The sequence below is a fragment of the Dasypus novemcinctus genome, chromosome 18 (genome assembly GCF_030445035.2).
Source record: "Dasypus novemcinctus isolate mDasNov1 chromosome 18, mDasNov1.1.hap2, whole genome shotgun sequence".
In the NCBI taxonomy this organism is placed as follows: Eukaryota; Metazoa; Chordata; class Mammalia; order Cingulata; family Dasypodidae; genus Dasypus; species Dasypus novemcinctus.
In genome coordinates this window covers 68,848,499-68,862,193 of record NC_080690.1, presented here as the reverse complement: position 1 = coordinate 68,862,193, position 13,695 = coordinate 68,848,499, and the positions used below count along the sequence as shown (strand labels likewise).

Here is a 13,695-nt window from a genome sequence, read left to right as displayed (position 1 = left end):
GGAAGGGCGAGCAGAGCCAACACCACGCTCAGCGCCGCCGCATGCCTGCTGCCAGAAGCCAGGTGTTCACACCGTGCCTGTGTCCTGCTCATCTGCGCACGCCCCTCACTCATCCTGAAAGCTCTTGGAAGACAGGGGCCATGTCCTCTCCATCTTCAAGCGTCCAAAGCCCCTGCAGGGGCCTGGCTGAGAGCGAGCACTCAGAATGCTTGTCAGAAAATCGAGCAAGAGGATGCTTCTCCTCTAGTCCCAATTTTTGAGACTATCTTTCCAATCCATACTGGTGATAAGAGGTCAGAGCCTGACACTGGCTCTCCCCTCCCATCTCACTCAAGCCAGATGGGGAGGCAGGACCAGCTCTGACCCCTCCCCAGCCCGAACAGCTGTCACGGCTCTAAGATCCAGGGACTGAGGCCAGGCCAACAGAGGCAGGAAGAGCTGGCAAGAGGAGTGATAGAGAAGGTCAGGAGGCTGGGATACCAAGTGGGAAGAGAGGAGTGGGCACTGTCTGGAGATTGGTGCCTGGTGAGCTCCGCCATGCAGTTTCCCATGGGCCCTGCCTGCATCTTCCTGAGAAAAGGCATCGCTGAGAAACAGCGGGTGAGGTGGGGGGACAATGGGGAAGGGGGAAGGGCAGCTGAGACAAGGGAAAAAGAAGGTGAAGGGCAGAAGGAGACGTGATGGGTGCAATGGAATTAAGGAAACGGGTGGAGAGACTGTTAACTGAGCAGGTAGAATCCCAGGGAGCTTGATGGGGACATGTGGGCGAGGGTGAAATAAGAAGTCAGGGGACAGAAGGAGGAGAGGAAGAGGAAGAAAAACAAAAATAAAAGGGGGGCTGGGATAATGTCATTGTTGCCAATGACCACCATTCTTTTCCATGGACACACATCCTGACTTATAACAATAGCTGCCAATTATTAAGGCATTGCAATGTAGCCAGACTGCACAGAGGGCTTTGCCATCCTGATGTAATTTAACCCCCAGAACAACTCATGAGGTCAGGGATACTTTTGTTCCCATTTTACAGGTGAGGAAACTGAGGCTGTGAGTCATAAAGTTAAGGTTACACAACTAGTAAGTGAGGTCAGGTCTGTTGGATTCTAATGGGCATGCTTCTGATTGATTCGTTTTAAAATCACTGAAAAAAAGAGGAGGAGGCTTGTGAGGGGGGGGGATAATAAGAAAAGAATGGCTGGGGGAGAAGGGGTGAAACAGCACAGAGGTTGGTAAAATTTCCCAGCTGGCAAGCCATCTATGCAAGCCCGGCCTTTCAGGCATGTCTAGGAAGGATGGGGGGCAGCAGTGATCAGAAATTCTCAGAAGCTGAGAATTAATGACCATCTTGAATGCCATTGAATGTTGGTCGCATGCAAAGGGATTCTAACCCTTGGAAGAAAGGATTCATGTTTGGAGAAGGTGGGTGTTGGGTTCCTGACCCTTTCTTCAAAGTCCCTCTCCACTGCGTTTCCTTCCAGGAAAGACCACTGGGACAAGATGAGATTGAAGGTAAGACCCTCTCCCCCACTGCCATCCACCCACTTACCGGGTCATCTGTCCATTTGTGCATTTCAGTGCATTTATTCATGTGAAAAGTTGATGTGCTTCTCTCCTCCCATTCAACTGTGACTTTAAGGAACTCTTTCAAATGGCTGTTTAAGTACCTCCCAAAGAAGTGTGAGACACCCCCATGCCTAAGTTCTCAGAGACCCGGGAGAGATGCATGTGTGTTATGTTGAATCGAAAATGATTGCATTTTCTCTTGGTAGTTTGGAAGTTCTCCATAACTTCACCCAAGAATTTGAAGCACTTCAGCACTACCTTCAGTGGTCTCAGGAAGCATTCCTCTTGTTAACACATTCATACATCAATCCCTTTTGAAATTTTTGCTTTTTAAAAAAGTATTATCTTTTGAGGAGTCTCTAGTTAGTGCCTCATTGATAGTTTCAAGGGGTGCTATCCTTCCCCATTCTCTGTTTTGAGGCATGCTACTCTTTCCCACTGATTGTCCCAAGTTCCTGAAAGTTCTTCTCTCTTAACTTTTAGAGCTCCGGGAAGCATTTCTTGAATTTGATAAGGACCGAGATGGGTTCATCTCTTGTAAAGACTTGGGGAATCTTATGAGGACAATGGGTTATATGCCCACGGAGATGGAACTGACTGAATTGGGCCAGCAAATCCGCATGAACTGTGAGGCCAGGGTGTGGGAAGAATGGCTGGGGGAATTGGGGAGGCTATGAAGATTGAGAGTAGACCTGTGGTTAAAGGAGAGGGGGGAAAGGGCTGAAAGTCTGGATAAGGAAGAAATAGTTTGAACTATACTTAGGGAGGCAGCATATCGAGTGGTCAAAAGAATGACTTTTAGAGACAGATTCCAATTCAAGTCCCGTATTGATATTATTTACTAATGGTGGTCATTTTGAAATGTGGAGTTGACTCCCGCTCTTGAGTCTGTTTCTTCAGCTATAGTGTAAAGGTGTTTTGGCTCCTTACCTCTTATGGTTTCAGGAAGGAGGGGATAAATGTGCTGATGCAGGCAAAGTCTTAGCCTCCAGTAATGCTTATTAGATATAAGTTATTATTAATACTAAGATTCATCAGTAAAATGCAAGATTGAAGTTGCATTTGGTATTGGAAACAAACTTGGAGTTGGAGCTTTTGTTGGGGAATAATACTGAAAAAAACACACGGATGTTTAGATGGAGACTGGAGCAGAGTTTGAGATCAAAGCTAGGATAAAATTGCTATCAGTTTTGCTAGAATTAAACCTTGTTTAACTCAAAGACATGGTAGTATTCATATCTGGAAGAAACTGGTGTTCGTTTAATTTATAGCCTCCTTCTATAGAACTACAGATGAGGGGACAGAAACCTTAACCAGTTAAGAGATTTCCACAAGATCACAATGACATTTGCTTTCTGCCACCATACTGCATGTTGTCCACTCCTGTTTAGAGGGATATGGGTTTGAATTGGTGAATAGAGGAAGAAGATCAAAGAATGCTCTCAGGAGGCAGAGAGGTGGGAACAGGTCAACTTTTTGAATGGACTTGAAGGGCAATGGGAGATGACAGAAGGCTGGGGCAGAGGGAGCCCCACTTATCCTGCCTCTTCTTTCCTCAGTGGGTGGCCGTGTAGACTTTGACGATTTTGTAGAGCTGATGACCCCCAAATTGCTTGCAGAAACGGCTGGAATGATTGGGGTCCAGGAGATGCGAGATGCCTTCAAGGAGGTGAGTTAGGAGTTTCACGGTGCTGGTGTGGCTAAGAGAAATCCTGGAAATCCAAGATTAGTCACTATCATGGACAGGATCCACCAAAAACTATGGTGGGATCGATAGGGAAGGAAAGTAACATATTTCAAACACAGTGAACCAGTTCCTTACCTATTTTATTTAATTTAAACCTCACAGATAGCATTAGGAGTAAGCAGTTATTTATACCAATTATACAGATGAGGAAACTGAGACTCATGGAAATTACAAACCTTATCCAAGTTCTTACAATTGCCAAGACAAATGTTAGGAACTCTAATTATAGTGCATGTGATAGGAAGAAGGAACCCAAGAATTTTAGAGCCCAGAAAGGACCTCAAGAGAGTATCTGGTTTAAACCATTTGCATTGATGCTAGGAAGTGAGCACCAGGGAAAGTAAGGGACTTGTTGAAGTACTCTATGATCACCCGATAAAATCCTCTTCTTATTCAGAGAGGTTTCAGTGCCACAACTGGATGCCATTTGTATAAGAGGGGGAAGGAGATGATGGAGGAAAAAAGAAAGAATAGTATAGTGTTTTGAAGCAAAGACTTTGGAGCCAGGCACACGTCGGTTCAACTCCCAGGACATCGCCTCCTACTGGCCGTGTGCTTTTCTCTCCCAGCTTCCTGTAGAGACCTGGAATTGCACTGTCCAATAGCACTCACTGCAACGATGGAAGCATCCTGTCCGATATGATAGCAGCTAGAGCCACCTGTGGCTACTGAGCTCTTGAAATACCACTAGCGCATTAAGTTTTATTAAATTTCAATTAATTTAGCTTTAAATTTTAAAAAAACACAAATATTTGATTCAGTTATGGCAAACCTTTGTGTGAAGCAATTTGAGTACGTGAATCTACTTTTTCAACTGTAAGTTTTATGACATCTAGGTATAGATCAAGTATTTTTGATAATCATTTAGCATCTGAAATGAGAAGTGGAAAGTACTGCATTTCATAAGACTTAGTATAGTTATCATATAAAAAGAATGTAAGATAGCTCATTGATAATGTTTGCATTGATTATATACTGAAATTATAATATTTTGCATGTATTAGGTTAAATAAAATAGGCTAGTAAAATTAATTTCACCTGTTCCTTTTAACTTTTTTCTTTTTTTCAGTTAAAAGCATTGAGGTTTTAGTTTGGGCCTATAGCACCTCTTGCTTTTTAAAAAAAGTTATTTTGGCAACATATATATGTATATAACATAAAAATTGCCATTTTAACTGTATAATTCAGTAACACTGATTATATTTATAATGTTGTGTGGCTATCCCCACTATCCATTGCCAAAATTTTTCATTGCCCCAAATAGGAACTTCACCCATTAATCAATAACTCTCCATTCCCTCCTTCTTCTAACCCCTGGTAATAGCTAATACTCTTTCTCTCTCCATGAATTTGCTTATTCTAGATATTTTAGGTATTTCACATAAGTGGAATCATATATCTGTCCTCTTATGTCTGATTTATTTTACTCAGCATGATGCCTTCAAAATTCATCCATGTTGTACCAGGCATCAAAACTTCATTCCTTTCTGTGGATGAATTATATTCCGTTGCATGGTTGTACCTCCTTCTGCTCACCCATTCTTCTGTTGATGGACATTTGAGTTGTTTCGATCGTTTGACTATTGTGAATAAAAATGCCACCATGAACGTTGGTGTACAAGTATCTGTTCGAGTCCCTGTTTTCCATTATTTTGGGTATATCCCTAGGAGGAATTGCCAGGTCCCACTGGGCTCACATCATCTTTCTATTGGGCAGTGCTGCCTGAGGGAAGTCATTTTCCAGGTACCAGAAGCAGCAAACCTTGTAAGGCAAGGAGGAGGCGGGCGTACTTGAGGATAAGCAAGAAGTGTGGAGTGGTTGGAGTGGCAGGAGCTGGAGGGAGAGAGGCAGGAAATAAATAAGGTCTCAGTTGCTGAAGGCAGGGGTACATCATGCAGGGGTTTGCATGACATGGGGAGGGGTAAATATTTTATTCTAAGAAGGAGAGTTTGGAGCGGAGGAGTGACAAGATCTGATTTATGTTTTAAATGAATGTGAATGTAAAGTCCTGGCTGTGGACAGTAGACCATAGTAGGACCTCAGTGGAAGCCAGAAGACCAACTAGAGGCTGCCGCAAAGATCCAGGCAAGGGAGGACTGTGGCTGGAGCCGCGTGAGCGTTGGTGGAGATGGAGAGGGCAGATGGCTCCCCGATATGTTTTGGAGAAAGAATGTACAAGACTTACTGAAGGATTGGTTAAGGGAGTGCATGATCAATACCTGCCACGTGGCAGGCAATGTTCTCAGACCGAGCATGGAGCAGTGAACCAGATGATGAAAAATCACTTGCCTGGGATGGTGATGTCCACTCCACCTCTAAATTGAGAGGGGGCTTAGATCCCACATGCCTGATGGGTGGGATTCTCCTGCTTGCTGTTGTAGACTCTCTTGGTTCCCTGGTGTGGTGGTTGACCATCCTCACCTCCCTGTTAGCTGACCTAGGTAAGTCCAACGAGCCGGAGAGTAGGTGTTGCAATTCTACTAAGGCTCAGGGCCCAGCTGGCAGTCCTCAGGAAGGAGGAATAAAGTACGGATTAGAGTGAACTTACTGGTATTCTACTATATAATTATTGTGACTCTAGCAATGGAAGAAACTGTATCATTGATGTGGAGACAGTGACCCCGGGAGTTGCTGAGGGCAGGGAGAGGGAAGAAGTGTGATATGGGGGCATTTTCGGGACTTGGATTTGTCCTGAATGATACTGCAGGGACAGATGCAGGACATTATATATCCTGCCATAACCCACTGAATGGACCGGGAGATACTGTAAACTGCAATGTAAACTATAATCCATGTGGTGCAGCAGTGCTCCAAAATGTATTCACCAAATGCAATGAATGTGCCACACTGATGAAAGAGGTTGTTGATGTGGGAGTAGTTGGGGAGGGGGAATGGGGTATATGGGAAAGTCATATTTTTAATGTAACATTTTGTGTGATCTATGTATCTTTTAAATACATATATAATAAAAAATTACAGTTATAAAAAAACAAAAAAATACTTGCCCATAGAAGGACAAATTTTCTATGATTTACTTACATGAAATATCTAGAAATAGCAAATTCTTAGAGATGGAAAGTAGATTAGAGGTACCAAGGAATGGGGGCAGGGGAGGGAGTGGAAGTTGTTGCTTGGTACTTGTAAATTTTGGAAATTTTTAAATAAAATTGAAAAAATATAGATTTCGGCCCCTGCAGAGCGGACATTCTAACGGACGACGTTCCCAAAGCTCTGGGCTTAGCTGTCGGCTCACAGTTAGTGATCAGCAAACACCGGCTGTTACTGCTGTGGTCGCCTCCCGGGTGCTGATATTATCCCGCTCTGCTTCTGCGCAGTTTGACGCCAACGGGGACGGGGAGATCACCCTGCGGGAGCTCCAGCAGGCCGTGCAGCGGCTCCTGGGGGAAGGCGTCTCGCCCCGGGAGGTCGCCGAGGTTGTCCGCGAGGCGGATGTCAACGGAGACGGCACCGTCAGCTTCGAAGGTGACGCCGCGGGGGGCCGGCTCCGAGCCCCCGGGGATGCCCCCGGTCAGCCGCGCTCTTCCAGCCGGCCCAGCCTGACGCGGGGAGGGGGGCCCGGCCGCGCTCGTGCGCCCAGAGCGCAGCCGCTCCCTCCTGCTCGCCGCCGCCGCTCCCGGCGCGCTGCTCCCGGGCAGCCGGAGCCACGCACGCTCGGGACCTGCGCCCGCCGCGCCCGGCTCCTCGCTCACCGCGCGCCCTGATCGTAGGCGCAAAATGCCCCGTGCGAAGGACAGTGGCCTGGTTAGAAGCTGGCGCTCGCAGTCAGAGTCGCAGGGTTCAGATTGCTCGTGGTCCCTTCTCGACCACGTGGCTTTGATTTAGCTGCTTACGCTAAGTATCAGCTCTCACACCTGCAAAACGGGGGCGATGATGCCCTCTCTTTCTTCCAAGGCTTTGGAGAAAACAAGAAGTCATGCACCAAGGGCCACCGTTTTCCTTGCCCCTCGGCCATTGCTCAAACTGCTCCTTAGCCAGGAAGACCCTTCCTCCTTTCACCGGGCTCTTTTTTTTTTTTTCTTTTTAAGATTTATTTTTATTTATTTACTTCCCCTTCCATGTTTTGAGCTCGCTGTCTGCTCTCTGTGTCTTCTTTTCTTTTTAAGGAGACATCCAGAACCGAACCTGGGACCATCCCATGTGGGAGGGAGGTGTCTATTTGCTTGAGCCACCTCCGCTCTTTGCTTGTTGTGTCTTTCACTGTGTTTCCTTGTTGCATCTCTTCATTGCATCATCTCATTGTGTCAGCTCACTGCATGCTCATCTTCTCCAGGATGCACCGGGGACCCAACCTGGGACCTCCCATGTGGTAGGTGGGCAGCCAAGTACTTGAGCCACATCTGCTTCCCTAGTGCCTCCCACCCCCCTTACCTTTTCTGTGCTCCCATAAAATCCCAAGCATGCCTTTGCTTTAATCCTGATGCATGACAGTAATTTATCATAGTTTATTGCCCTTTGTTTCCTTCTGAGGACGTGGACAAAGCCGTTCATCACACTGTTTTTCCAGTCCCTAGCGCAGAGCTCAACACTTGCAGACTGAATAGTTGAATAAATGAAATAGACTGGAGGGAAGTAGGGAAAATTGTGGACGGAGGCATGAGTAGGGTATGTCAAGCTTATTCTCTGGTTCAGAAATCTCAGCATCTGTTGCCTGCAGGCTAAAGTCCAAAATTCTTAGCCCATCCGTGCAAGACCCCAAACAACCAGCCTTATCGTCTACAGCCACTCCCTGAATTTTTATACTCTGGTGCAAACATGGTATCTGTCCCATGTCCCTCAATATCTGCTCTTCTGCTCTCATGTTCCTTCCAGTTGCCACGCCTTTTCCCTGTCATCTCTGCCCATTCAAATCTTACCCGTCCCTTTGAACTCATGCCAGTGCAGCCACCACTAAGAAGCTTTCCTGGGCGTGTCTCTCCTAGGTGTGAACTCTTGCAGTTTTTCTCTTCCTCTCCAAAGGGAATTGCACACTTCCTGCAAACCTTGTTTTGAGTTGTGTTTTGCTTCTTAAGCTACGAAATCCTGGAGGTCGGTGCAGTGTGTTCTTGGAGCTGTCACCACCTCTGCCTAATACAGACACTTAGGAGCTGCTGGTTGGGTGGCTGATGGAGCTGGCCAGACTCGGCTGCGCAGTGGGCAGCGATGAACGTGTGGAAGAGGCTGGAATGGGGATGGTGGAGGTGGTTCATCAGGCCGACTACAGACAAGGGAAGGACAGACTGACCTCAAAACTTGGGTGGGGCCAGTACAGTCAACCGGCTGTCAGTCCTAGCAGAGTCAAGTGCAGGCTGCCTTCACTCCAGATGTACCATCCACCGTCTGTGTGGGCTAACCTTGCTGTCCTCAGTTTCCATATCTGTAAAATGGCACTCACCCCTCTAGGATGGTCAAAAAGATGAAGTAAGACACTAATAATTACTATTTATTGAACCCTTACTATGCCTTGTAGGCACCGTCTATCTCATTTAACCATCTTACAAACCACAGAAGATAAATAGCCATCCTATGATTCCCATTTTATACATGAAGAAACTGAGGCTTAGAGGGTTTAAGTAATTTCCTAACATTCAAGCTGGCATATAGCGAGGGCTCAAAAAATAATGTTGGGGGTGGTGGTGGATGAAGCTTATGGTTGAGCACCTGCTTCCCTTGTCTGAGGTCCTGGGTTCAATCTCCAGTATCTTCTAAAAAAAAATTTTTTTTTTTATTGTTAGCTGCTCTTAAAATACACACCTCACCAGGGACTTTTCTTTGCAGAGTTTGTGAAGATGATGTCTCGTTGAGGAGGTCCTGGAAACCCCAGTCACGCTCCACCTGGTGCGACCCGACCCCAACCCAGATCAAGGGCCAAATCCTCATGGCCCCAGAAAGGAGAGAAGATGGGGAGGGGGTGTGGTGGCTGTGCAGCAGTACCGAGAGCGGTTAGACCGCAATCCATAGATTTACCTGGATCGGTGGTGGTGCTGCGGTGTCTACAGAGCTAGATTAAGAAGCAAGTGTTTTAAATGGCAAATTGTACTGAGGTCCAGTTGCCACACCAAGAATTCCAGAGGTTAATAATGTCCCTTTCTTTCACACAATCCCAAATCCCTATGAGTCTTTGCCCGGGCTTCCTCGTGGGTTGAAACAGCCGTCTCTCTCCTGCCACACGGTCCAAAGGCTCAGCACCAGCTCCCTTCCCTCCTTCCTGCTTCAACTGCTTCCGGTTCTCTCGGCTTCTCTCTCCTGGTGAGAAGGAGGCACATCAATCACGGGGCTAGAAATGGGGTCTCTGGTCAGGCTGGGGGTGGAAATGACTAATTAAAGTGGCATTCAAAGCGAGCTCTCCTGATTTCCCGGAAGCACAGTCTGTTTTACTCTCTCTGGCCTCCCTCCCCTTGCATGAGACACAAATCTGGATTATCAAGGCTTAGAGCAAGCTGATCACTAAGGGAATTAATCTCCACAAAATGTCATGATACAAGGAGAGAGGGGACAGTGTCCTCTAAATCCCCAGCCCGGCTGGCTACTGCGGGGCCATGCTGGGAAGCCCCCTGCCTCCGTGGCAGTCTGCCCTTCAGTTCAAAGGGAATCTGTATCCCCCTCCCCCGCATTCGCCCAACACCGGCCTGTGCGGTAGAAATGGAGAAATATAGGCCTCATTTCCGCCTGAGAGCAGGACACCTCAACAATGCAAAAGTCCTCAAAATAAAGAATTCTTTTCATGCATTCTCCTGAGTGTTTCTTACTTTAAAAGCCACTAAGTAGATTTGTAGAATGACCATCTGATGCACTGGCTCAATAGCCTCATTTCATAAAATTAAAATTTTAAAACCTGGAAGCACAATGCTATCTTTCCTAACCTCTTACCTGCTGCCTCTCCCTGTTGCCATTCTTCACTAGCCTAAGACCATTTTACGTTTAAGCGTCGTACCCTTCTTTCCTTCCTTTTTTCCTTCCCTTATTTATTTGCAGAAACGTATTAAGTGCTTGCCATGTGCAAGGCACTCTTCCAGGCGTGGGGCTAGAGCAGGGAATAAATAAACCAGAGAAAACCCTAGGCTGCAAGACGGTACGTTATAACGGGAGCGTGTAGACATGGAATAAAATAAACGAGTCAATACGGTAGAGTGTTAGAGGGTGGCGAATGCCGTGGAGAAAAAGAAAGCAAGGAAAGGGTGTAGGGAGTTCTGTGGCTGGGAAGTCCATTGTCATTTAATCTAGAGTGATCAGGGAGGTCTCTGAGCTTGAGGGGCATAGCTGGGGGAAGAGTATTTCAGATTGGGGAGAGCCAGTGCAAAGGCCCTGAGGCAGGAAGGCACCTGGACTATTAGAGGAAACCAGGGGACTGGAGAGAGGGAGGTAGTAAGAGGCCAGAGAGAAACAGATTAAACAGTGCAGGTCAGTTCTGTGATTTGGGAGATGTTCTCCATCCGAGCCAGCCGCGACGGCAGCCGCTAGCCATGGTGGCTACTGAGCATTGAAATGCGGTGAGCGAGAAAATGAATGCTATTTTCTTTCTTTTATTGTTAATAAAATGGTATTAATTAGTTAATAAGTTCGTTCTTTGTTAATTTTATTAATTCGTTTAGTTAAAGTCAAATCATGTGGTGTGGCTAGTGGTTGCTGAGTTGGACAGAAGCGTGGGATTATTCTATGCTCTGGAGACAGCCCAGTGATAAGGTATTTGGCTCCTTGGAGCTGACATTCTAGTGTGAGGAGAGAATGAAACATGTCCACTTAAGGGAAGCTCAGATAGGAATGCATACTTGGAGAAGAAGGTGGGGGATTAGATACAAAATGAATTTGCAGAAGGGGCGGTGGCCTGATCAGATAGAATGACCTGAAAGGGCATCTCCTAGAGATGGGGTGTCTCAGACTGGGCTTGCCAGGGTTCCTCCTCTTTCTGAGGTTGTAGACATGGGGGCGTCGTGGGGATCAATGCTCCTTGGAGGGAGGAGGAATTAGGATTGGGCAGAGGGAGAAGTGTGCAGTGCAGGCTCAGCAGCCTCATCCGAGCCCACCAGGAGCTCTGGACACAGTTCTTGCCTTTCCATCGGACCTCGGTTGGTCCTTGGATTGTGGACTTCCCTGGGAAGGGCATGGCTCTGGGTGAAGGAGGCCACCCAGCTGCCGAGGCCAGCTCTGATGGGGCTGGCAGGGGAAAGTTGCCTGCCCCAGAGCTGGGCAGCAAGTCTTCTCTCCAAGAAAGATCTGGGTGGTATATCTCTGCCCCCATCACAAAAAACTGAATGAAGTGAGGAGGTGAGCTGCAGGGACTCAAGGCGGAAGGGAATTCCAGGATGAAAGACCATCACAAGCAACTGGATTGAGCTTGGGTGTTCACGGAATAGAACAGGACTTGTAACAAGAGAGGGAGACAGAGGGGGAGTGAGATGAGGGAAAGGCTTTAAACAAGGGAAGGAGGATGAAGGATCTGGGAACAGGAGAACTATGCTTATTATGGTGTTTCTGTAGGTTTTTGAGTGGGAGTTTATTCCCTGGTTGTCCTCGAGACAAGGTGAAATAGGTCTTCCATTGAGTCTTTAGCCTATTTGCATATCTATGCAACAACATCATTTTAATCCGACAATCAGATTGGTATGGGATGAGGTTGAACAGTTAAATCTACCCCTGATTACTAAATGTAGTGAGGGATTATTGTAGCAGGTGCTCAGATTGTTTTATTCAGATTAAAAAAACAACATAGGCTTGCAACCGGGCTCAGAGGGGAACAGGTTCTGTCATCGATTATTGATGTCTGCCACGAGCATGGACAAGGAATAAATTTGTCATGGCATGAATTTTTTATCCTCCATTTACTTACTAATTAATTAATGCAAATGATCTGCCCAAATCTGTGTTTCCCAAAAATAAACAGCAGGCTGCAATTACTTCTAAGGGTCCCTGGGCTTGAGTATCTGGTTTCCCTACCACAATACTCAACAATCCAGCTACCGACCTTTCCTTCCCCATATATTCAGATCCCTCACTGTATCTCTCATTCTAGGAAGCAGAAAAGGCAGCCCCCAGAGTTAGTTTTGGACTCCTTTAATGGTGATTATGCCACATTTCCCCTCCATTCTTCACAAAGGACCACGGGATGAAGCAAGACGGTGAAGAGGTCATTTCCAAAGACGATGATCTAAACTTGGATGAAAAAAACGAAGCAGGTTCGAGCCTCAATATAACAGTCTTCCTCTGAAGATGTTCTTGCTCCCCTTGAAAACAGAATCAGGTAATAAGCATGCATCGGCTTATCAAAGAGCAGTTCAACACCTGCTCCCACAACCTGGCTCTTAGGAGGAAGGACATCAATGAACAATGAGCCTCTCCGTCTCACCTGTGCTGTAGAAGGTGTGGTGGAGAGGGACCTACAAGAAGAGGGTTCTGTTTTGGTGGATGGCGGTAGGGACTGGCCCCTGAAAAAGCACTTACTCTTAGTCACATACTGGGGACCGCTGTGAGTGTGGTCCCCAGACTCCTGGATATCCTCCCTGGTAAGCTGATACCCAGAGTCCCAACCCCACTCCTTGGCCTCTGTTCCATTTAGGGAAGAAAATTTTCAGTGCCAACCCATAATACAGGAAGAATCGTTAATTTGGTGTCATCCATAAGGTGAAATATTGGTAGAACCAAAAGAATTTTCTACTCTGGAGGGAGGAGCTGTGGCACTTGTCCAAACATTGGATGAAAGGGCTTCTCTTTTACTTCTAAATTCCAGAAGGTACAGAGTGGTTACATCTGTGCCATGCAGCAGGTCTAAAGAGAATTTCTGTGGATTACTGAGGGTAGCCCAGGTGGGGAGCCAGAAGGAAAAGGAGGGACACAGTTAGTACAGAGGAAATAGTGATGTATGGGCTTAGGGAGCGAGGGGCTCAAATGACGAGGAAGAGAAAGGAACTCAACTGTTTCTTTGGTTGGCTACTCAGGGATGGGGGAATGGATCAATTACATGGTGCCACAGCTTCTGGAGAACAGGGAAGTCGTATGTGTCTCCTTTTCACGTCATCTTTTCATATCACACTTCAGTTTGAGAGATTCCATTTTCCTAATCTTTCACAGCCTAAGCCTCCTAAATCTGGAACTTGGAATGACACCTTTCTGCATCTGGACAAGTTCACCAATCCTCCCTTCTGCTCTCCAGCTTGACAGAGAAATCCCAGTTTCATCCAGATATCTAATTAAGAAGTTGTCCCAATCCCCGCCCCCCATCCCCACACACACACCTTATCTCTGGGAAATGGAACCCCTCTTGCTGGGAGCCTCAGTGAATCAGGCATGCTAGAAGGAATAGATTGCATCAGGATTGCTCCCAGATGTACTACCTGCTCTCACCTTTTCATCAGCCCTGCACCCGACTGTGGTCCCTGCTCTCACCTTCTCA

The 13,695-nt window shown here is 46.7% G+C and overlaps 1 protein-coding gene across 1 annotated transcript; it reads left to right on the top strand.

Moving 5' to 3' along the window:
- The first annotated feature begins 537 nt into the window (after positions 1 to 537).
- On the top strand, positions 538 to 9,238 carry CABP5 (calcium binding protein 5). Its single transcript, XM_058279499.2, has 6 exons — positions 538 to 600; positions 1,479 to 1,509; positions 2,047 to 2,190; positions 3,123 to 3,232; positions 6,647 to 6,794; positions 9,087 to 9,238. Exons 1-6 carry the CDS (start codon positions 538 to 540, stop codon positions 9,110 to 9,112), a joined length of 522 nt encoding a protein of 173 aa, XP_058135482.1. The 3' UTR covers positions 9,113 to 9,238.
- The last annotated feature ends 4,457 nt before the right edge of the window (positions 9,239 to 13,695 follow it).